Source organism: Rhinatrema bivittatum, chromosome 19, assembly GCF_901001135.1.
Source record: "Rhinatrema bivittatum chromosome 19, aRhiBiv1.1, whole genome shotgun sequence".
NCBI lineage: Eukaryota > Metazoa > Chordata > Amphibia > Gymnophiona > Rhinatrematidae > Rhinatrema > Rhinatrema bivittatum.
In genome coordinates, this window is record NC_042633.1 from 23,672,049 (window position 1) to 23,694,508 (window position 22,460).

At 41.5% G+C, this 22,460-nt stretch overlaps 1 protein-coding gene across 1 annotated transcript in view; it reads left to right on the plus strand.

The window, feature by feature from the left end:
• The window catches only part of LOC115080300, a 226,983-nt gene that overhangs the window by 87,179 nt on the left and 117,344 nt on the right, over positions 1 to 22,460 (plus strand). The window contains exons 41-56 of the mRNA XM_029584450.1: positions 337 to 356; positions 541 to 652; positions 3,633 to 3,731; positions 4,109 to 4,128; positions 4,313 to 4,424; positions 9,590 to 9,688; positions 10,383 to 10,408; positions 10,837 to 10,945; positions 12,966 to 13,064; positions 16,892 to 16,911; positions 17,003 to 17,138; positions 18,172 to 18,270; positions 18,650 to 18,669; positions 18,853 to 18,964; positions 21,830 to 21,928; positions 22,306 to 22,325. Coding sequence (XP_029440310.1) covers positions 337 to 356; positions 541 to 652; positions 3,633 to 3,731; positions 4,109 to 4,128; positions 4,313 to 4,424; positions 9,590 to 9,688; positions 10,383 to 10,408; positions 10,837 to 10,945; positions 12,966 to 13,064; positions 16,892 to 16,911; positions 17,003 to 17,138; positions 18,172 to 18,270; positions 18,650 to 18,669; positions 18,853 to 18,964; positions 21,830 to 21,928; positions 22,306 to 22,325 — 1,202 coding nt within the window. The remainder of the gene's footprint in view (positions 1 to 336; positions 357 to 540; positions 653 to 3,632; positions 3,732 to 4,108; positions 4,129 to 4,312; positions 4,425 to 9,589; positions 9,689 to 10,382; positions 10,409 to 10,836; positions 10,946 to 12,965; positions 13,065 to 16,891; positions 16,912 to 17,002; positions 17,139 to 18,171; positions 18,271 to 18,649; positions 18,670 to 18,852; positions 18,965 to 21,829; positions 21,929 to 22,305; positions 22,326 to 22,460) is intronic.

Sequence of the window (22,460 nt, forward strand, 5' to 3'; positions counted from 1 at the left end):
TGCAAGGTTATGTTATCAGGGGGGTTAATTGGCCATTGCTCAGGCCTCTTCAACTCCCCTGTCTCAGAACCTATAACAGATATAGATAGTTGTTCACTTATCTTAAACAACTGTTTAATGTAGAAATGGGTGGGGATACTGAGTTTGCCGATGAACTGAATGGATAAATGTGAGAATCCTTTATCAGTTGACAATAAGGGGGAATACAAATAATGAGGCAACAGCGAGCATTGCACCAAAAGTGACAGAAAACCTCACTGGCCAGAAGGCATATGAATACACCATGACTTCTTGTTGATGATAAAGAAATGATTATGGTTTTCTGCTCTATTTCAGTTCCAGAAAACCCAACCCTGGTAAGTTTGTTTTTCTCTCTCTCTTGGACTAAGGTTACTGTTACAAACCCACCAGCCTTTCTATAATTAAAAGCTCGGTTTCCAAGCGTTAGATGTCTACTCGTGTGCTCATTAGGTGTATTGGAGGTAGGATATTTTTGGTTGAAATTTTCTGATTTTGATGGCAATGATGTGGGTCTTGCAGCCAAACGAATGTAAGGATGTGACCTGTCCTATGTCCGAAAGCTGCACTAAGACAGACTCCATCCAAGTGGAAATGTCCGGTTCAGATCCCTGCTGCCCCGATTATGACTGTGGTAAGTAGATGAGAGGCTGCAAAAAACTTAGGAAATTACCGTAACAAACAAAGAAATCTCTACACCATTAGATGTATTAAGAATCTAAAATGCTGTCTTAATTATTCTGAGCCACTTCTTGTTGCCTATTCCCAGGGGTAAGGGGTGACCTTCTCACGCCTACCTTACCTTGCTAATAAACTTTTATGGACTTTTTTCATTATGTTTTTCATTTATTGCAAAGTATTTATTGCTCGTCTCTCCAAATTAGAGGCAAGGAACAATAAAACATTCCTAAAAAGCAAGCAAGACAAGTAAAACAACAATACAGGACCAAACTGAACTCAACAAACTCTACACAACAAAATTAAGCAACTTGGGCAAAGTCTAAGGGAAACTGGCAGCAAAATGAGGGTACAGACTTATGGATAAGCCTCAGTGAATAAGTGTGTTTTTAGTATATTTTAAAATAGCTTTGCATCACTCATGTGTTATAAGGAAAGGGAATTCCAGAGAATAGGGCTATATAATGAGAGAGAGCGCTCACGTGTGTAGGCTAAACGAGCAGCTTTAGGAGGAAGGACATCTAATAGAAATTGATTTGATGAACAGAGAATCCGAGCTGGGGTATGAATGCCCAATTTTGATGGCAACGTTCATAGAGGTGCAAGAACACACAAGTGCGAGCGATCTCCAGCCTGCGCCCTGGGAAAAGACCATTTTATAAAATGCACATGTATATATGCGAATGATGTAAAATAGCTCGACTGTCCACACATGTGCATGCAATTTTAAGTGGGTGCGTGCCTGTATGCGTAAATGCAGCTTCTATCACGTAAGTGGGGGATTTTAAAAGACACGTGCCCTGATGACATTGCCAGTTTTCCCAGTTTATTCTTTTCGCCCAGATAAGGGATAGGGCTTACAATATCACTAGTTTAATACCCTTCCTTCTCCCCTCTCCATGCTAGACCCAACCCTTAAAACTCCGCTGATCTCTCTAGATTTTTTTGTTTTATAAGATACACGTCATCTGTAGCAGAAGTAAAGTTACGCAGCAGGGGATCCCATTCCCCACCTCTTTTTTTGGAACTTTTCATTTGTGCATGCAGTGGCAAGTATGCGCGAACCTGGCCAGCATTTAAAATCTGCTCAGCACGCGCCATCCCAACATATCCGCGAATCTCTTAATTTTGGCGCAAGTTGAGCTTTTAAAATTCACCTTTACGGAGCTAAACCAGGGGGATTTAACAATGTGCAATAGGTTGTAGATAAAGATAGCAATTTTGTATTTAATACGTGCAGAGATCGGTAGTTAATATAAATCTTTTAAAACAAGTGTAATGTGAAAATGAATAGGTGTGTTGGTAAGCAAGCGTGCAGCAGAATTCTGGATTATTTGAAGAGCATGGAGAGAATTTGAGAGAGACCAGCATAGAGACAATTACAATAGTCAATAGAAGGGAATAGAAGTGCTTGGAGGACTGTACAAAATTTATCTGGTAGTAATATAGATCTTAAGATTCTTAACATCCTTAACTTGAAGAAAGAATTCTTAATTACAGATTTAATCTGTGGTATCATGGATAGAGTGGTGTCTAGCATGACACCAAGATTGTAAACTATATGAGAAATCGGGATGGTTTCACCCAAAATTTGAATGAACTCAGGGATAGCAAATGGAGGAGGGCGAACTAAAATGAGAAAATTAGTTTTTTTTAATATTCAGAGATAATAAAAGCAGAAAGCCAACACCAAATAGAGAGACGGCAGATCAAAGCAAAGTGAAATATGGTAGAATAGGATGAGAGAAGGGGAAAGAAGAATTGTATATCTTCATCATAGAATTTATAGGAAACTCCAAGTGGCCCGAGGAGTCAACAGAGTGGAGTTAGATCAATATTAAATAGCAGAGATGACAATTCAGGTCCTTGAGGTACTCCTGAAATATTAGGGACCCAATCTGAATTAGTACTGCTGATTTTTATCTGATGAGTATGGTCAGACATATATGAAGAAAACAAAGCAAGGACAGAACCCCATATACCCACTTCAGAAAGTCGAGAAAGTAAGATGATGTGATCTAAGGTTTGGAAAGCTGAAGAAATATGTAAGAAAGAGAATATAGCATGTGGCAGAGTCAAAGCCATGGTGAATAGTGTCAAAACTAAAGATGAGTAAAGATTCAGTGCTGTGATAGCGACAAAAGCCTTGACCACATACCCAGAAAAAAAAACAAAACCCACAGCTAGATTGCATGTAGAGTGAAAAAATACTTTCTCCAGTTTGTCTTATACCTGTTGCCCATTACTTTCAAGGAATGTTCCCCAGTTCTTGTACTATCCGAAAGAGTAAATAATCAATCTCTGTTCCCTATGTATCTGTTGCAGCCTACTTATTCATTAAAAATAACCCTAATCATATCCCCTTTTGGTCCTTTCTTCTCCAAGTTGTGCTCCCGCTTACTTCCAATATATCAAGAAGTAAAGTTAACTTAGAATTTAGAGCCTGGCCCACATGTATATGAAACTTTGGTAAATTACTTAAGAGATTAAAAAGCAATTAAAAACTAGACTTCTTGCAAATACGAAGAATCCAGAATGATGTATAACATTTTCTTATTCAATGCCATTCCTAACTATATCAATGGATGCACTCCCGAATATGTTAGCCCTCACTGTTCGCTGCTTTTAGATACATTACAGCTCATCAACTCCCAGTCCTTAATAATCAAGATGTAATGGGCCCATTTAGATCCTTCTCATCTTCTCAGTGTTCTTACCAAGTTTATCCTCTCTTGTCTAAATAATAACAAATTCTGTCCGTACTATTCCCTTCTCCTCCTCTAACCGTCCATCCACTTCTCCCTGCCAGGTGAGCAGTCATGGCCTTCATCCAGTAAACTGCATGATGTCTATGTCTCTCTCCACTCATTCTTCTGTTTGGGTGAGAGCTCGGTCATCTTCAGTCTTCACCTTTTCCTTCTCTTCTTCCTTTCCAGATTGCCCACCTTGTCCCTCAGTTGCAGAATGTGCCCCTGGTTTCATTGTACGGAAAGATTATGACCCTGAGACTAACTGCTGCCCATCATACAAATGCGGTAAGGGTTAGGGGAAAATTATGAAGTTAAGATGAAATAATGTGGAGATGATGTTGATCTGAAGATGTGCATATGCAAACAAACCCCATGAAAAATGAGCAAAGGACTCTGAAAAATAGCAAAAAATTTTTTAAAGCAGGTATGTAATAACTGTTTAATGTAGAAATGGGTGGGGATATTGAGTTTCCAGATGACCAGAATGGATAAATTTGAGAATTGCTTTATCAGCTAACAGAAAGGGGAAATACAAGTAATGAGGCAAAAGCGAGCATTGCACCAAAAGTGACAGAAAACCTCATTGGCCAGAAGGCATATGAATACCCCATGACTTCTTGTTGATGATAAAGAAATGATTATCATTTTCTGCTCTTTTTCAGTTCCAGAAAACCCAGCCCTGGTAAGTTTGTTTTTCTCTCTCTCTTGGTCTAAGGTTAATCTCACAAACCCACCAGCCTTTCTATAATTAAAAGCTCGGTTTCCAAGGGTTAGATATCTACTCATGTGCTCATTAGGTGTATTGGAGGAAGGATATTTATGGTTGGAATTTTCTGATTTTGATGGCAATGATGTGGGTCTTGCAGCCAAACGAATGTAAGGATGTGACCTGTCCTTTGTCCGAAAGCTGCACTAAGACAGACTCCATCCAAGTGGAAATGTCCGGTTCAGATCCCTGCTGCCCTGATTATGACTGTGGTAAGTAGATGAGAGGCTGGAAAAAACTTAGGAAATTACCATAACAAACAAAGAAATCTCTTCACCATTAGATGTATTAAGAATCTAAAATGCTGTCTTAGTTATTCTGAGCCATTTCTTGTTGCCTATTCCCAGGGGTAAGAGGTGACCTTCCCATGCCTACCTTGCTCTTTTAAATTCAGTTATGTTTTTCATTTATTGAAAAGCATTTATTGCTTGACTCTCCAAAGTTAGGTGCAGGGTACAACAAAACATTCTTAAGAAGCAAGCAAAACAAGTAAAACAAGGATACAGATCTAAACTAAACTCAACAAACACTGTGCAACAAAATTAAGTAACTTGAGCAAAGTCTCAACTACTCTGGCAGCAAAATGAGTGTACAAACTTATAGAAAAGTCTCAGTGAATAAGTGTGTTTTTTAAAAATAGCTTTGTATCATGCATGAGTCATAAGGAAATGGAATTCCAGAGAATAGGGCTATTTAGACATATGTTTTTATGTTCTTACGCGCATGTTGTAAAATAGCTTGACTGTCCACACCTGTACATACAATTTTAAGTGGGCGCCTGCCTGTGTGCTCAAATGCCGCTTCTACCACGTAAGTGGGGGATTTTAAAAGACACGTGCCCCATTTGGTTCCATTCGCCCAGTTAAGTGATAGGTCTTACAAAATCCCTAGTTTAATACCCTTCCTTCCTCCCTGTTAGACACAATCCTAAAACCTCCGCTGATCTGTCTAGAATTATTTTTTTTTAGAAGTTACACTTCATCTGTAGGAGAAGAAAGTTACGTGGCAGGGGGCCCCAGCGTGTGCCAATGCACATTACAGGCTAATTTCTATTTTAAATCCAGGAACGCCCATGCCTCGCCCCTTTTTTGGATCTTTTCATTTGTGCATGGAGTGGCAGGTATGCGCAAATTCGGCCAGCTTTTAAAATCTGCTTGGCGTGCACCAGCCCAACATATCCGCGAATCCCCTAATTTCAGCACACGTCACTTTTATGAAGCTAATCCATGGGGTTTTAACATTCTTTTGATAGGTTGTGGAGAGAGATAGCAATTTTGTATTTAATACGTGCAGAGATTGGTAGCTAATATAAATCTTTTAAAACAGGAGTAATTTGATGACGAATAGTTGTGTTGGTAAGCAAGCGTGCAGCAGAATTCTGGATTATTTGAAGAGCATGGAGAGAATTTGGAGAGAGACCAGCATAGAGACAATTACAATAGTCAATAGAAGGGAATAGAAGTGCATGGAGGACTGTACCAAAGTTATCTGGTGGTAATATACATCTTAAGATTCTTAACATCCTTAACTTGAAGAAGGAATTTTTAATTACAGATTTAATCTGTGGTATCATGGATAGAGTGGTGTCTAGCATGACACCAAGGATGTGATCTGTAGGAGAAATCGGGATGGTTTCACCCAAGATTTGAATAAGAACATATGAACATAAGAAATTGCCATGCTGGGTCAGACCAAGGGTCCACCAAGGCCAGCATCCTCTTTCCAAAAGAGGCCAAACCAGGTCACAAAAACCTGGCAATGAATGAACTCAGGGATAGCAAATGGGGGAGAATATTAGGTTTTTTTTAATATTCAGAGATAAAATATTAGCAGAATGCCAAGGCTGAACAGAGTGACGGCAGATAGAAGCAAAGTTAAATTGAGGTAGACTGGGAAGAGAGAAGGGGAAAGAAGAATTGTATATCATCGGCGTAGAATTTATAAGAAACTCCAAGTGGCCCGAGCAGACAATGGAGAGGAGTTTGATCAACATTAAAGAGCGTAGCAGACAATCCAGATGCTTGAGGTACTCCTGAAATATTAGGGACTCAATTTGAAGTAGTACAGTTGATTTTTATCTCCTGAATATGGTCAGACATATACGAAGAAAACAAAGCAAAGACAGAACCCGTTATACCCACTTCAGAAAGTCGAGAAAGTAAGATGATGTGATCTAAGGTTTGGAAAGCTGAAGAAATATGTATGAAAGAGAATATAGCACATGCCAGAGTCAAAGCCACGGTGAATAGTGTCAAAACTAGAGACGAGTAAAGATTCAGTGCTGTGATAGCGTCAAAAGACATGACCACATCCTCCAGCAAAAACAGCACAGCTTGATTGTGCGCTGAGTGAAAAAATACTTTCTCCAGTTTGTCTTATATCTGCTCCCCTTCAGTTTCATGGAATGTTCCCCAGTTTTGGTACTATCCGATAGAGTAAATAATCGATATCTGTTACCTATGTATCTGTTGCACACTGCTCATTCATTAAAAAACCCTAATCATATCCCCTTTTGGTCCTTTCTTCTCCAAGTTCTGCAGCAGCTTATTCCCAATGTATCCAACAGTAAAGTTAACTCAGAATTTAGAGCCTGGCCCACATGTATATGACACTTTGGTAAATTACTTAAGAGATAAAAAAGCAATTAAAAACTAGACTTCTTGCAAATACGAAGAATTCAGAATGATGTATAACATTTTCTTATTCAATGCCATTACTAACTATATCAATGGATGCACTCCCGAATGTGTTAGCCCTCACTGTTCACTGCTTTTAGATACATTACAGCTCATCAACACCCAGTCCTTAATAATCAAGATGTAATGGGCCCATTTAGATCCTTCTCGTCTTCTATATGTTCGTATCAAGTTTATCCTCTCTTGTCTAAATAATAACAAATTCCATCCGTACTATTCCCTTCTCCTCCTCTAACCATACCGTCCATCCACCTCTCCCTGCCAGGTGAGCAGTCATGCCCTTCATCCAGTAAATTGCATGGTGTCTATGTCTCTCTCCCCTCATTCTTCTATTTGGGTGAGAGCTCGGTCATCTTAAGTCTTCACCTTTTCCTTCTCTTCCTCGTTTCCAGATTGCCCACCTTGTCCCTCAGTTCCAGAATGTGCCCCTGGTTTAATTGTACGGAAAGATTTTGACCCTGAGACTAACTGCTGCCCATCATACAAATGCGGTAAGGGTTAGGCGAAAATTATGAAGTTAAGATGAAATAAAGTGGACATGATGTGGATACGAAGATGTGCATATGCAACCAAACCCCATGCGAAAAGGGCATAGTTCTTAATAGAGTGACAGTCTGAATGTTTGTATATGAGAGTGGGAGGGTTTTGGCAACAGCTGATTTATTATAGTTTGTCCTATTTTATGCTTTAATTTTAGAAGTTTTGTGTGTAATCTGTGGTTTTATGTTTTAATTATGAATGTATTCTTGTTCTCTGCTGAGATTTGTGGATCAGAGGTTATATCTTTTAGAAATGAATTAGCAGAAATATTAAACAAATACTTCTGTTCAGTGTTCACAAAAGAAGACCCTGGAGAAGGACCGTCACTTGTTATGAAGACTGTAGAAGGGGGTGGAGTAGACGAAACTCCATTCATGGAAGAGAATGTATGGGAAGAGCTAAGAAAACTGAAAGTGGACAAAGCCATGGGGTCTGATGAGGTTCACCCCAGAATACTGAGGGAACTCTGAGATGTGCTGGTGGGTCCACTGTGTGACCTGTGCAACAGACCTTTGGAAAAGGGTGCAGTGCCTAGTGACTGGAGAAGAGCAGTGATGGTCCCGCTTCACAAGAAACTACAGGCCGGTTAGCTCACCTCGGTGGTGGGAAAATTAATGGAGACTCTGCTGAAGCAAAGGATAGTGAACTATCTACAATCCGGTGGGTTGCTCGATCAGAAGCAGCATTGGTCCACCAGGGGAAGGTCCTGTCAGATGAATCTAATTGATTTCTTTGATGGAGTGACTAGAGAATTGGATCAGGGAAGGGCACTCGATGTAATTTACTTGGATTTTAGTAAAGCTTTTGAAACGGTCCCACACAGAAGACTCATTAGCAAAATGAGAAACTTGGGAATCAGCTCCAAGATGTTGGCGTGGAATACAAACTGGTTGACGGATAGAAAACAAAGGGTGATGGTAAATGGAAACTACTCTGAAGAGAGAATGGTGTTAAGTGGAGTGCCACAGGGATCAGTGTTGGGACCGGTTCTGTTCAACATCTTCGTGAGCGACACTGCGGAAGGGAAAGAAGGTAAAGTTTGTCTATTTGCGGATGATACTAAGAACTACAACAGAGAGGACACGCCGGAAGGAGTACAGAGAATGAGGTGGGATTTAAGGAAGCTGGAAGAGTGGTCGAACATATGGCAGCTGGGATTCAATGCCAAGAAATGCAGAGTCATGCATCTGGGGCGTGGTATCCAAAAGAAAGATATGTGTTTGGGGGTGAAGGGCTGATGTGCACGAAGCAGGAGAGAGACCTTGGGTTGATAATGTCTAACGACCTGAAGTCGACGAAGCAGTGTGACACGGCGATAGCCAAAGCCAGAAGAATGCGGGGCTGCATAGAGAGAGGAATATCTAGTAAGAAAAGGGAAGTGATAATCCCCTTGTACAGATCCTTGGTGAGGCCTCATTTGGAGTACTGTTTTCAGTTCTGGAGACCGTATCTCAAAGGAGACAGAGACATGATGTAGGCGGTTCAGAGAAGGGCGTCCAAAATGGTGGGTGGACTTATGAGAGGTTGAAGAACCTGAATATGTATACTCTGGAGGAGAGGAGGAGCAGGGGTGTTAAAATACAGACCTTCAGATACTTGAAATGTTTTAATGATCCATGGTCGTCACCAAACCTTTTCCATTGGAAACAATTTAGTAGAACTAGGGGTTACGATTTGAAACTCCAGGGAGTAAGACTTAGAACAAATGTCAGGAAATATTTCTTCACTGAGAGGGTGGTGAATGCCTGGAATGCCCTTCCGGAGGCAGTGGTGAACACCAAAACTGTGAAGGATTTCAAAGGGGCATGGGATAAATACTGTGGATCCCTAAAAGGCTAGAGGATGGGAACAAATAAAAAAGCTTAACTGGCACGGAGCGGCAGTTACTACACCCTTAAGAGAAACATGGGGGTAACCTGCACGGAGGTCATTTATTACCTTGCTGGACAGACTAGATGAACCATTTTGGTCTTTTTCTGCCGTCATTACTATGTTACTATGTAACTTCCTTTAGGTCAGGAAAGAATTGAATGATTCTGTCAGCGTTATCCTGCCAGCTCCCAGTTTGCAGGATGTCGAAGTAAGGTTTAGAACTGAGATTTTCTTTTGCTTTCCCTTCTCCTCTTCCCCTCCTTCTGCAGCGTGCCCAGACTGCCAGCCACCACCAATCTGCAAGGATGGAAGCGCACCAACCCAAAGATTCGACCCAGAGTCTGAGTGCTGCCCCACGTACACATGTCGTAAGTATAAGCAAGAGGCTAAGATGAATAAATGGAGGGTGTGGATAAGTGAAGGAGCAGCAAAGGGAAAACTAAAGGTAAATCATACTAACACAATGTGCCTACATTCAGCAGCATTAAAAGGAGACATCACGGGAAGCATTTGGAGGGCAGGGTTGTAAATCTTGTGCATACATTTAATTTTGGAAAATGTACTTTACACCTACATAGGGAACAACTTGAAGAATGCAGATTGCTTTTTATCCACATAACAACCTAATCTTCAAATGAAAATGACATGAATCTGTTGTGTTTGAATATCAGGGTGGTGTGTGCGGGATAGAAAGTACATACCTCATTTGCTAGTTAGGCACCTGAATGAACTTTCAACCCATAACATCCCAATGCCCCTAAAAATGTCATCACTCAGTATATTGAAAAATATCATCACCTCCTCTGGGTCCTTCTCTCTTTTAGGTTACATTGATTTAATTTGCCGGCTCTGTCTTCATAGTTGCCACTCTAGGGTTCATGCTCCAAACTGTTAGCCCTCCTCTGTACATTCTCAAGTCTTGACTTGACTTTTATGACGGAAAATCATATCTTGCTGTATTCAGGAGTAAGTCATAGACAGGAGCTGAGCTAGGAGAAGAGCATAACAATTCCTAAAGGCTCAAATTATTAAATTCATTCATTATTATCTTGTTTTTTTCAGCTAATGCAGGACCACCCCCAACTGTGGTAAGTTTAATGATCATTTTACAGAAAAGGCTTCACAGGTTAGAGGTTTGGGTACAGTCTCATCCCATCATCTTATTTTCTAATTCAGTCAGGTATGCAGGGGACTCTCTAGGAAGCAAAAACCTAGGAACATGAAAGGGCAGTACTGGGGTTAGAGAAATACCTCCAGGTACCTGTGGTATGTAAAGAAAGAGCTCTCCATCTGTTTGCCAAACAGAAGAGATCATGGTGGATCAGTCATAATAAAGGGACTGATCCACCAAAATCTGGCTCTTACTCTAAAGGATATACAGAGTGATGTTTCCCATATGGAGGGACGGATTAAAAATGCAAGAAGTACGGACAAAAATCAATCAAAGACGAAGACTAAGAAAAATGTAGGTTTCAGTGATGATTTGGGTCTGATATTTATATTACGTTCACCACAGCCTACATCATGCACGGACGTTGTGTGCCCCTCATCTTCATGTCAGCAGAAAGATGCCATCAGTGTAAAGGTTGAGAGTAATAATCCCTGCTGTGAGGCATACAAATGCGGTGAGTGAATGTTTGTGTACTGAGCACTTCTGAATTAATGAGCGAACATAAATTTGAAAAGCATGCATGCACAAAGTGGCAGTAATACATGGGGGTAACCTGCATGGTGCAGCAGCTACTGCCTTTCACAGAACGGATGTTGGTAACCTCTATGGTGTGGCTGTTACTACCTTTAGCAAAACATATGGAAGTAACATGCATTATGTGGCAGTTACTCCCATAAACCACATGCTAGTCAGACTGGATGGACCATTTGGTCTTTATCTCCCATCATTGCCATGTTACGAACATTAACCTTCACCGTGACCGCAATTTTAACACTATTTCCTATCTTTAATCTTGATCCTAATCTTAAACGCAGTCTCTAATTCTTAGTCCTATACGTAAATTCAGTCATAAATGTAACTGTATGCCAAACCTTATACAATCCCAGTCCTTACCTTAACTTCAATGCTAAATCTAACTTCACTCCTAATCCTAACTTCAGTTTCTAATACTAAACCAATCCTATTCCTAAACTCAGTCCTAACCTGACCATACCACATACGCTAAATATTAAATCTAATTTCCCTCCTAATCCTAATCTATACTGTAAACAATCACAGTCCTAAGCCTAATTCTAATACTAACTTCGACTTTAACGTCTATGTCAATCCTAATCCTACCTGCAAACCTATCCCTTTAGTTTAGTGTTTTCCATCTTTCTCATGGAGGCAGACTTAACCATGAGATAAGGTCTGCATACATTGGAGACCCAGGGTATGCCAATCGATCTCATGCATATTCACTGTGGCAAAAATGAAAATCCAATTAGTTAGGAGCACCTCCAAGAGAGAGTGGGAAACAATGTTTTATTGTTCTTAGCAGGTCTTTAGCATCCTTTAGCTTTCATAGCTTTGGAGTCAACTTTCATAAAAGCTACTTAGAACCAAAGATAACTGGTTAATTTTAAGTGGCTATTCACATGAACATTTTCAATCAAACTTAACTGCTAACATTTTCACTGAAAATCTCCATAAATCTATTTATTTATTTATTTAAAGAGACTTTTATACTGATATTATCAAAAAACATCATATCGGTTTACATTGAACTAAAGGAGGAAAGGAAATTACAAAGAATTGAGGGGAGGGGAGTGGGGTACAACAAACCAAGAGGAGAGCAAGGAAGGCATAGGAACAAGTAAATCAAATAAATCAAAAGGTGAACTTGAGAGCCTAGCGAACGATAGCAGAGTCATTTCAAAACATTATAACATTACAATTCAAAGCATTTTAGCATTATAAATCTACCCAATCTACCTATCTAATATATGTTTTTGGACTATCTGAAAGAGTAAATAACCATCCTGTTCATCTGTTGTGGCCTACTCATGATTTTAAATACCTCCTTCACATCCTCTCTTGGTCGTCTCTTCTCCAATCTCTCCACCACCATATTCTTGATATAACCAAAAGTAGAGGTTAACTTAGAATTTTGGAAAAACGTTCCTTACTTATAGCGTAGGGACCAAATTTAGGGCCCAGGCAATATGTAGATAACATTTTAGTAAATTCCTTAAAAGAAGAAAATAAAAGCTAGACTTCTTGCAAATATGAAGAATCCAGAAGGGTGAATAACATTAATTTACTCAATGCCATTCATCACTGTATTGACTTCATGCACTCCTGCCTGTGTTAGCTCTCAATGTACACTGCAATTAGATACATTCAGCTCAACTCCTATTACCTACTAATTAAGGAGCCCATCAAGATCCTCCTCTTCATCTTCTCTATGTTCTCATTAAGTTCATCCTCTCTTGTCTGGACAATAACAAATCCCATCCATTCCATTCCTTTCTCCTCCTCTAACCATACCATCCATTCACTCCCTCCCATGGCAGGTGAGCAGTCATAGCCTTCATCCAGTACATGGTGTTTGTGTCCCGCTCCACTCACTGTTTTGTTTGGGTCAGAGCTCACTCATCTTTTGCTTTCTCTATCCTTGATGTTCACCTTTCCCGTCTCTCCCTCTTTTCCAGTGTGCTCAGCATGTCCCTCAGTTCCAGACTGTGACCCTGGTTTCATCGTACGGAAAGATTATGACCCTGAGACTGAGTGCTGCCCAAAATACCAATGCGGTAAGAGTTAGGGGAAAATTATATGAAATAATGTGGAGATAATGTGGGTCTGGAGATACGTAAATGCAACCAAATCACACGCCAAAAGAGCTAAGAGCTCTGTAAAAATAGCAAAAACTATTTTCAAACCAAGGATTTACAACTGTTTAGTGTAGAAATGGGTAGGGATATTGAGTTTGGAGAGGAATTGAATGGATGAATGTGAGAATCACTTTATCAGCTGACAATAAGGGGGAAAGCAGGTGTTCTCCGAGGACAGCAGGATGTTAGTCCTCACACATGGGTGACATCGGAGGGAGCCCGGCCCAGAACTTTGATGTAAAAAATTCCAAAACTTTCAAACATGCCCTACTGAGCATGTGCAGCTGAAGTTATCACCCTGACCCTAGGCAGAGTCCCTCAGTCCATGATACAACTCATACAAAGGAGAAAAACTCCCAGGGGAGGTGGGTGATTTTCGTGAGGACTAACATTCTGCTGTCCTCAGAGAACACCTATTACAGGTAAGGAACGCTGCTTTCTCAGAGGAGAAGCAGGATGGTAGTCCTCACACATGGGTGATTCCCAAGCTGTAGCCTGTCCGAGCAGGACAAAGCAGGAAACCGCACAATGCTGAAGGCACACTTCTCTCCCTCTTGCCTGTGAGACAGCCAACTCACAAAGGGGTCTAGGCGGGAAAAGAGTTGGGTTTTACAAAGAGAAAACCATAGAAAGCCTGAGACACAAAACCCCAATGCAAAGCAGAAGCGCCTAACGCAAAGGGGTGATATGAATGCCAGCGAGAAACATACTCCGCATCATGTAAAAAAATTACAAGCAGGGTTTCGGATCAGTAAACCCTGACGACAGTAGGTCTAGAACCTCCTGGATACAGGAAAAGGTCTAGAGAAGCAAACAAGAGAAGAACTCTTGGACAAAGACTGCATAGTTTCCTTCATTGTCACAAGACAAATGAAAAAAATAGCTGGGGCCAGAGAACCCTCCAGAAAGAAACTGCAGTCCACTGGTATCTGAAGGACAGAATGCATCTGCAGAAGTGTTCCCCATGTTTGGCTGATAGGCACAATGGGCAGAAAATCCCAAGCAATGCTTGGAAGAATAATCAGCAACAACAGCAGGATCGGTGACAGACCCTACAGCCAAAGTACCAGACATAGTTGACCTCGCAGGACAGCGTCAAGAGTTTCAGAGGATAAGAACATAAGAAGTTACTATACTGGTGTTACGAATGTCGCTGCCCGACGTCTCCACTCCGCCCTCCTTACCTCTCTGGTGACTCCTCCCGCGGTTGACGGACGTTTGACTGCCGCGGCGTCTGCCTGCTGTCCTCTCCGGCGTCCCCGGTCCGGCTTGGGCGCTGCCTACCGCCATGCTGTCCAGCTGCCTTAGGGCGTGCACGCTGCGCGGCCCTGCTTCAAATACTTTCTTTGGCACGAGCGTCAGGGGCGTCCCCCTGTGATGACATCACGCATCCCGGATACAAAAAGCCTACACTACTGCTAGCTAATCGAGTTAGCAAGGTCAGGTATTCGTACTGGTGAACTCCTTACGGATGGGATTCGCTCTCCGTACCTAGCTACTCTGCCTCTCCATTATTGGACTTACTCTATTTGGGGTACCCGCTCCTCGGGGGCCTCTCTCTTCTCTTTCAGGTCGCTGTCTGGAACCAGTACTCCTTCCTCGAGGGCCCATATTCCCTAACTCGCTGCCTGGACTTCACTTCTGCCTGGAAGGTACCGCTGCCTACACCATCATCATCTACTTCTCTCAGAGCTGTTCCCTGGAACCAGGTACTCACTCCTCGAGGGCCTGCCTTTACTTCAGCTCCTGTGTTCCCTATCGAGGGCTTCTGTGTTCCCTATCGAGAGAAACCGCTCTGTGAGTACTCAACCAACGAGGCTCTATTCCAGAACCCTGCATATACTTCATTGTAATCACTATCTCAGTTTCTCTTCACTACAGCACAGCCATTGTGGGATTGCTGTTCCAGAGCCCTGAGGGACTACAAGCCCAGCCGGGCTTGTCCTCTGCTCACTACTGCCAGCCCTGGTGGCTCCTCAATACTGTTAATAAAAGATCTATCTGTGTTATGTTCTAAGCTGAGCCTGACCTGTGGCCCCTCACGGGACTTCCCCCCGTGGGCGTGGTCAGCAGCCACAGTGTCCAAGGGTCCACCCAAAACCTTACAAACAATAACAACTGTGTCAGACCAAGGGTCCATCAAGCCCAGCATCTTGTTTCCAACAGTGGCCAATCCAGGCTACAAGTACCTGGCAAGTACCCAAACTCTAAGTAGATTCCATGCTACTGATGCCAGTAATAGCAGTGGCAAAAGTCAACAATTAATAGCAGTTAATGGACTTCTCCTCCAAGAACTTATCCAAACCTTTTTTAAAGAGGGTGAAAGGCAATCCCTGAAATGGGATTGCTAGCCCAAACCCCCGAGCAGAGAGCTGATAGGCTTGAAGCTCACCCACTCTGCACCCTGTCAAGGGCAGGCCTATCCATCCTGTCTATAGGATAGATCAGGTGAGCAGGAAAGTATTTTGACAACCTAGTGAAGTGTGAAAAGCTGGCCAACACGCTCAATGGACTCATGGCGGCCCCAAACCTCGATGACATTGAGGGTGGCCATGCACCCCAATGGCATCGAGGGTGGCGATGGCATTGAGGGCAGCTCTGATGGTGTCGAAGGTGAAACGGTGATCGATGGTAGTCCCGGTCCCTGACGTGGTTGGGATCGTGACACTAGAGATCGGTGCCACCACTCTACCGAATCGAGGCCCAAGGCGCTCAATGACCTTAAGGTTGATGCTGTTGGTCATGTACCTCGATGGCATCAAGGGCATCCTGGTATCTCGATGAAGTCAAGGGTGACCATGGTGCTCAATGGCAATCCTGGTCCTTGACGCGATCCTGACATTGAAGTGTCAGACCACCTGTGCAATCGCATGGGTGTGCACAGGCAACTGGTTCTGGGCATGGCATGGTGCAGCAGCAAGCTGCTTGCCCAGGTTCCTGCTACGCCATCCAGGGCTCCTGCCTATGGAGACTAGGTCCTTTGAATGTAGGAAGGATGAGCTCTCCCCACCACAGGTAAGGTGTGGTCTTCGATCTCTTCACTATCCAAACCTCCTTCGATGCGGATCGAGCAGTGAAATAACTTGGAACTCCTGTCTGGATAGAATCCAGGTGAGTCCCCAGGATCACCCATGGACTGCATTCCATCAGTCCTGCCAGCGCTTGAAAGAGGTAAAAAACAGAGAGAACAAGGAGAGGACACAGAAACTAAACTGCAGGCACAGTATTTTTTTTTTTAAAGGATAGAATAAGACTCTACCAGGCTGCACAGTGACTAAGGCCCGCCATGTGGCTGGCAGATAGAGGAAAAAAGAAAACAAAACTACCGTAGGATAAAGAAAAATAAAAACAGCTGCAGCTCTAGAAAAAATCAAATTACAAAAACTGTGAGAAGAGAGCAAAGCTGAATACCACGACACACATGGCTCTGCAGAAAAAAAGAAACTGTGGGACTCTGCCTAGAGGGCAGGGTGATAACTACAGCTGCATATGCTCAGTAGGACATGTTTGAGAGTTCAAGAATCTTTGAGATCAAAGTTCCGGGCCGGGCTCCATCCAATGATATCACCTATGTGTGAGGACTACCATCCTGTTTGTCCTTGAAGAATGCAAGTAACGAGGCAACAGCGAGAATTGCAGCAAAATCTGACAGAAAAGTTCATTAGCCCAGAAGGCATGCATCTATACCATGATTTATACTTCTTGATATGATAAAGAAATAATTATCGTTTTCTCCTCTATTCCAGTTCCAGAATACCCACCGCAGGTAAGTTTGTTTTAGCTGTCTGATGGTCTAAGTTAATGTTAAAGAGCCCCCAGCTCCTGAATAATTGAAAGCTTGGTTTCCTTGGTGTTAGATCCCAGGGACGCGGGCATTCCTGCCAAAGGAATGTATGGATGTGACCTGCCCTTTGTCCGAGTCTTGCAGTATGAGAGACTCCATCCAAGTGGAAATGTCCGGTTCAGATCCCTGTTGCCCTAATTATGACTGTGGTAAGTAGATAAGAGTCTGCAAAATATTTAAGAAATTATCAAACAAAGAAATCTCTACACCATTAGATGTATTAAGAATCCAAAACCCTGCCTTAGTTATTCTGAGTCATTTCTTGCTGCCTACTCCCAGGAGTAAGTGATGACCTTTCTCAAGCCTACCTTGCTAATAATCGTTTATGGACTTTTCTTCCATGAACTTGTCCAAACCTCTTTTAGACTCAGTTATGTTATTCATTTATTTAAAAGCATTCATTGCTCACCTCTGCAAAGTTAGATGTAAGGTACAATAAAACATTCCTAAAAAGCAAGTAAAACTACAATACAGGACTAAAACAAACTGAACAAACTCTACACAGCAAAATTAAGCAACTTGAGCAAAGTCTGATGGAAACTGGCAGCAAAATGAGGGTACAGACTTATGGAAAAACCTCAGTGAATAAGTGTGTTTTTAGTACATTTTAAAATAGCTTTGCATCACTCATGAGTTATAAGGAAAGGGAATTCCAGAGAATAGGGCTATATATTGAGAGAGAGCGCTCACATGTGTAGGCAAAACGAGACATCTAAGAGAAACTGACTTGATGGATGGAAAATCCGAGCTGGGGTATGAATACCCAGTATGACGGTAACTTTCATAGCAGCACAAGGGCGCACAAGTTAGGGACGCAGCCATTTTATAACATAAACTTGTATATACGCACATGTTGTAAAATAGCTTGACTGTCCACATGTCCACGCAATTTTAAGTGAGCGCCTGCCGGTGTGCGCAAATGTCGCTTCTACCATGTAAGTGGGGCATTTTAAAAGACACATGCCCCGACGCCATTGCCAGTAAGATGGTTTGATCTAAGGTTTGGAAAGATGAAGAAATATGTAAGAGAAAGAGAATATAGCACGTACCAGAGTCACAGCCATGGTGAATAGTGTCAAGACTAGAGAATGGTGTCTGTGTCTCTCTCCATTCATTCTTCTGTTTGGGTGAGGGCTCGATCATTTTCAGTCTTCACCTTTTCCTTCTCTTCTTCATTTCCAGAGTGCCCACCTTGTCCCTCAGTTCCAGAATGTGCCCCTGGTTTAATTGTACGGAAAGATTATGACCCTGCGACTGAGTGCTGCCCATCATACAAATGCGGTAAGGGATAGGTGAAAATTATGAAGTTAAGATGAAATAAAGTGGACATGATGAGGATACGAAGATGTGCATATGCAACCAAACCCCATGCCAAAAGAGCAAAGGACTCTGTAAAAATAGCAAAAACAAATTTTCAAACCAGGGATTTAACAACTGTTTAATGTAGAAATGGGTGGGGATATTGAGTTTGCCGATGAACTGAATGGATAACTGTGAAAATCCTTTATCAGTTGACAATAAGGGGGAATTTAAATAATGAGGCAACAGCGAGCATTGCACGAAAAGTGAGAGAAAACCTCATTGGCCAGAAGGCATATGAATACACCATGACTTCTTGTTGATGATAAAGAAATGATTATCGTTTTCTGCTCTATTTCAGTTCCAGAAAACCCAACCCTGGTAAGTTTGTTTTTCTCTCTCTCTATGATTAAGGTTAATGTTACAAATCTACCAGCCTTTCTATAATTAAAAGCTCGGTTTCCAAGCGTTAGATGTCTACTCGTGTGCTCATTAGGTGTATTGGAGGAAGGATATTTTTGGTTGAAATTTCTGATTTTGATGGCAATGATGTGGGTCTTGCAGCCAAACGAATGTAAGGATGTGACCTGTCCTTTGTCTGAAAGCTGCACTAAGACAGACTCCATCCAAGTGGAAATGTCCGGTTCAGATCCCTGCTGCCCCGATTATGACTGTGGTAAGTAGATGAGAGGCTGCAAAAAACTTAGGAAATTACCGTAACAAACAAAGAAATCTCTACACCATTAGATGTATTAAGAATCTAAAATGCTGTCTTAGTTATTCTGAGCCACTTCTTGTTGCCTATTCCCAGGGGTAAGGGGTGACCTTCTCACGCCTACCTTACCTTGCTAATAAACTTTTACGGACTTTTCTGCCATCAACTTGTCCAAACCTCTTTTAAACTCAGTTATGTTATTTATTTATTGCAAAGTATTTATTGCTCATCTCTCTAAATTAGAGGCAAGGAACAATAAAACATTCCTAAAAAGCAAGCAAGACAAGTAAAACAACAATACAGGAGTAAACTAAACTTAACAAACTCTACACAACAAAATTAAGCAACTTGGGCAAAGTCTGATGGAAACTGGCAGCAAAATGAGGGTACAGACTTATGGATAAGCCTCAGTGAATTAGTGTGTTTTTAGTACATTTTAAAATAGCTTTGCATCACTCATGAGTTATAAGGAAAGGGAATTCCAGAGAATAGGGCTATTATTGAGAGAGAGCGCTCACGTGTGTAGGCTAAACGAGCAGCTTTAGGAGGAAGGACATCTAATAGAAATTGATTTGATGAACGGAGAATCCGAGCTGGGGTATGAATGCCCAATTTTGATGGTAACGTTCATAGCAGTGCGAGGGCGCACATGTGCGAGCGATCTTCAGCCTGTGCCCTGGGAAGAGACCATTTTATAAAATACACATGTATATACGCGAATGATGTAAATTAGCTTGACTGTCCACACATGTGCATGCAATTTTAAGTGGGCGCGTGCTTGTATGCGTAAATGCAGCTTCTATCACGTAAGTGGGGGATTTTAAAAGACACGTGCCCTGATGACATTGCCAGTTTTCCCAGTTTATTCTTTTCGCCCAGATAAGGGATAGGGCTTACAATATCACTAGTTTAATACCCTTCCTTCTCCCCTCTCCATGCTAGACCCAACCCTTAAAACTCCGCTGATCTCTCTAGATTTTTTTGTTTTATAAGATACACGTCATCTGTAGCAGAAGTAAAGTTACGCAGCAGGGGATCCCATTCCCCACCTCTTTTTTTGGAACTTTTCATTTGTGCATGCAGTGGCAAGTATGCGCGAACCTGGCCAGCATTTAAAATCTGCTCAGCATGCGCCATCCCAACATATCCGCGAATCTCTTAATTTTGGCGCATGTTGAGCTTTTAAAATTCACCTTTACGGAGCTAATCCAGGGGGATTTAACAATGTGCAATAGGTTGTAGATAGAGATAGCAATTTTGTATTTAATACGTGCAGAGATCAGTAGTTAATATAAATCTTTTAAAACAGGAGTAAAATTTATCTGGTAGAAATATAGATCTTAAGATTCTTAACATCCTTAACTTGAAGAAAGAATTCTTAATTACAGATTTAATCTGTGGTATCATGGATAGAGTGGTGTCTAGCATGACACCAAGATTGTAAACTATATGAGAAATCGGGATGGTTTCACCCAAAATTTGAATGAACTCAGGGATAGCAAATGGAGGAGGGCGAACTAAAATGAGAAAATTAGTTTTTTTTAAAATTCAGAGATAATAAAAGCAGAAAGCCAACACCAAATAGAGAGATGGCAGATCAAAGCAAAGTGAATTATGGTAGAATAGGATGAGAGAAGGGGAAAGAAGAATAGTATATCATCATCATAGAATTTATAGGAAACTCCAAGTGGCCCGAGGAGTCAACAGAGTGGAGTTAGATCAATATTAAATAGCAGAGATGACAATTCAGATCCTTGAGGTACTCCTGAAATATTAGGGTCCCAATCTGAATTAGTACTGCTGATTTTTATCTGATGAGTATGGTCAGACATATATGAAGAAAACAAAGCAAGGGCAGAACCCGATATACCCACTTCAGAAAGTCGAGAAAGTAAGATGATGTGATCTAAGGTTCGGAAAGCTGAAGAAATATGTAAGAAAGAGAATATAGCATGTGGCACAGTCAAAGCCACGGGGAATAGTGTCAAAACTAAAGATGAGTAAAGATTCAGTGCTGTGATAGCGACAAAAGCCTTGACCACATACCCAGTAAAAAAAAAACAAAAAACAGCTAGATTGCATGTAGAGTGAAAAAATACTTTCTATAGTTTGTCTTATATCTGTTGCTCTTTACTTTCAAGGAATGTTCCCCAGTTCTTTTACTATCCGAAAGAGTAAATAATCGATCTCTGTTCCCTATGTATCTGTTGCAGCCTACTTATTCATTAAAAAAAACCCTAATCATATCCCCTTTTGGTTCTTTCTTCTCCAAGTTGTGCTCCCACTTACTTCCAATATATCAGGAAGTAAAGTTAACTTAGAATTTAGAGCCTGGACCACATGTATATGAAACTTTGGTAAATTACTTAAGAGATTAAAAAGTGATTAAAAACTAGACTTGCAAATATGAAGAATCCAGAATGATGTATAACATTTTCTTATTCAATGCCATTCCTAACAGTATTGATGGATGCACTCCCGAATGTGTTAGCCCTCACTGTTCGCTGCTTTTAGATACATTACAGCTCATCAACTCCCAGTACCTAATAATCAAGATGTTATGGGCCCGTTTAGAGCCTTCTCGTCTTCTCAGTGTTCTTACCAAGTTTATCCTCTCTTGTCTAAATAATAACGAATTCCGTCCATACTATTCCCTTCTCATCCTCTAACCATACCATCCATCCACCTCTCCCTGCCAGGTGAGCAGTCATGGCCTTCATCCAGTAAACTGCATGGTGTCTATGTATCTCTCCACTCATTCCTCTGTTTGGGTGAGGACGCGGTCATCCTCAGTTTTCACCTTTTCCTTCTCTTCCTCTTTTCCAGATTGCCCACCTTGTCCCTCAGTTGCAGAATGTGCCCCTGGATTCATCGTATGGAAAGATTATGACCCTGAGACTAACTGCTGCCCATCATACAAATGCGGTAAGGGTTAGGGGAAAATTATGAAGTTAAGATGAAATAATGTGGAGATGATGTTGATCTGAAGATGTGCATATGCAAACAAACCCCATGAAAAAAGAGCAAAGGACTCTGAAAAATAGCAAATACAATTTTAAAGCAGATATGTAACAGCTGTTTAATGTAGAAATGGGTGGGGATATTGAGTTTCCAGATGACCAGAATGGATAAATTTGAGAATTGCTTTATCAGCTAACAGAAAGGGGAAATACAAGTAATGAGGCAACAGCGAGCATTGCACCAAAAGTGAGAGAAAACCTCATTGGCCAGAAGGCATATGAATACACCATGACTTCTTGTTGATGATAAAGAAATGATTATCGTTTTCTGCTCTATTTCAGTTCCAGAAAACCCAACCCTGGTAAGTTTGTTTTTCTCTCTCTCTTTGACTAAGGTTAATGTTACAAACCCACCAGCCTTTCTATAATTAAAAGCTTGGTTTCCAAGCGTTAGATGTCTACTCGTGTGCTCATTAGGTGTATTGGAGGAAGGATAT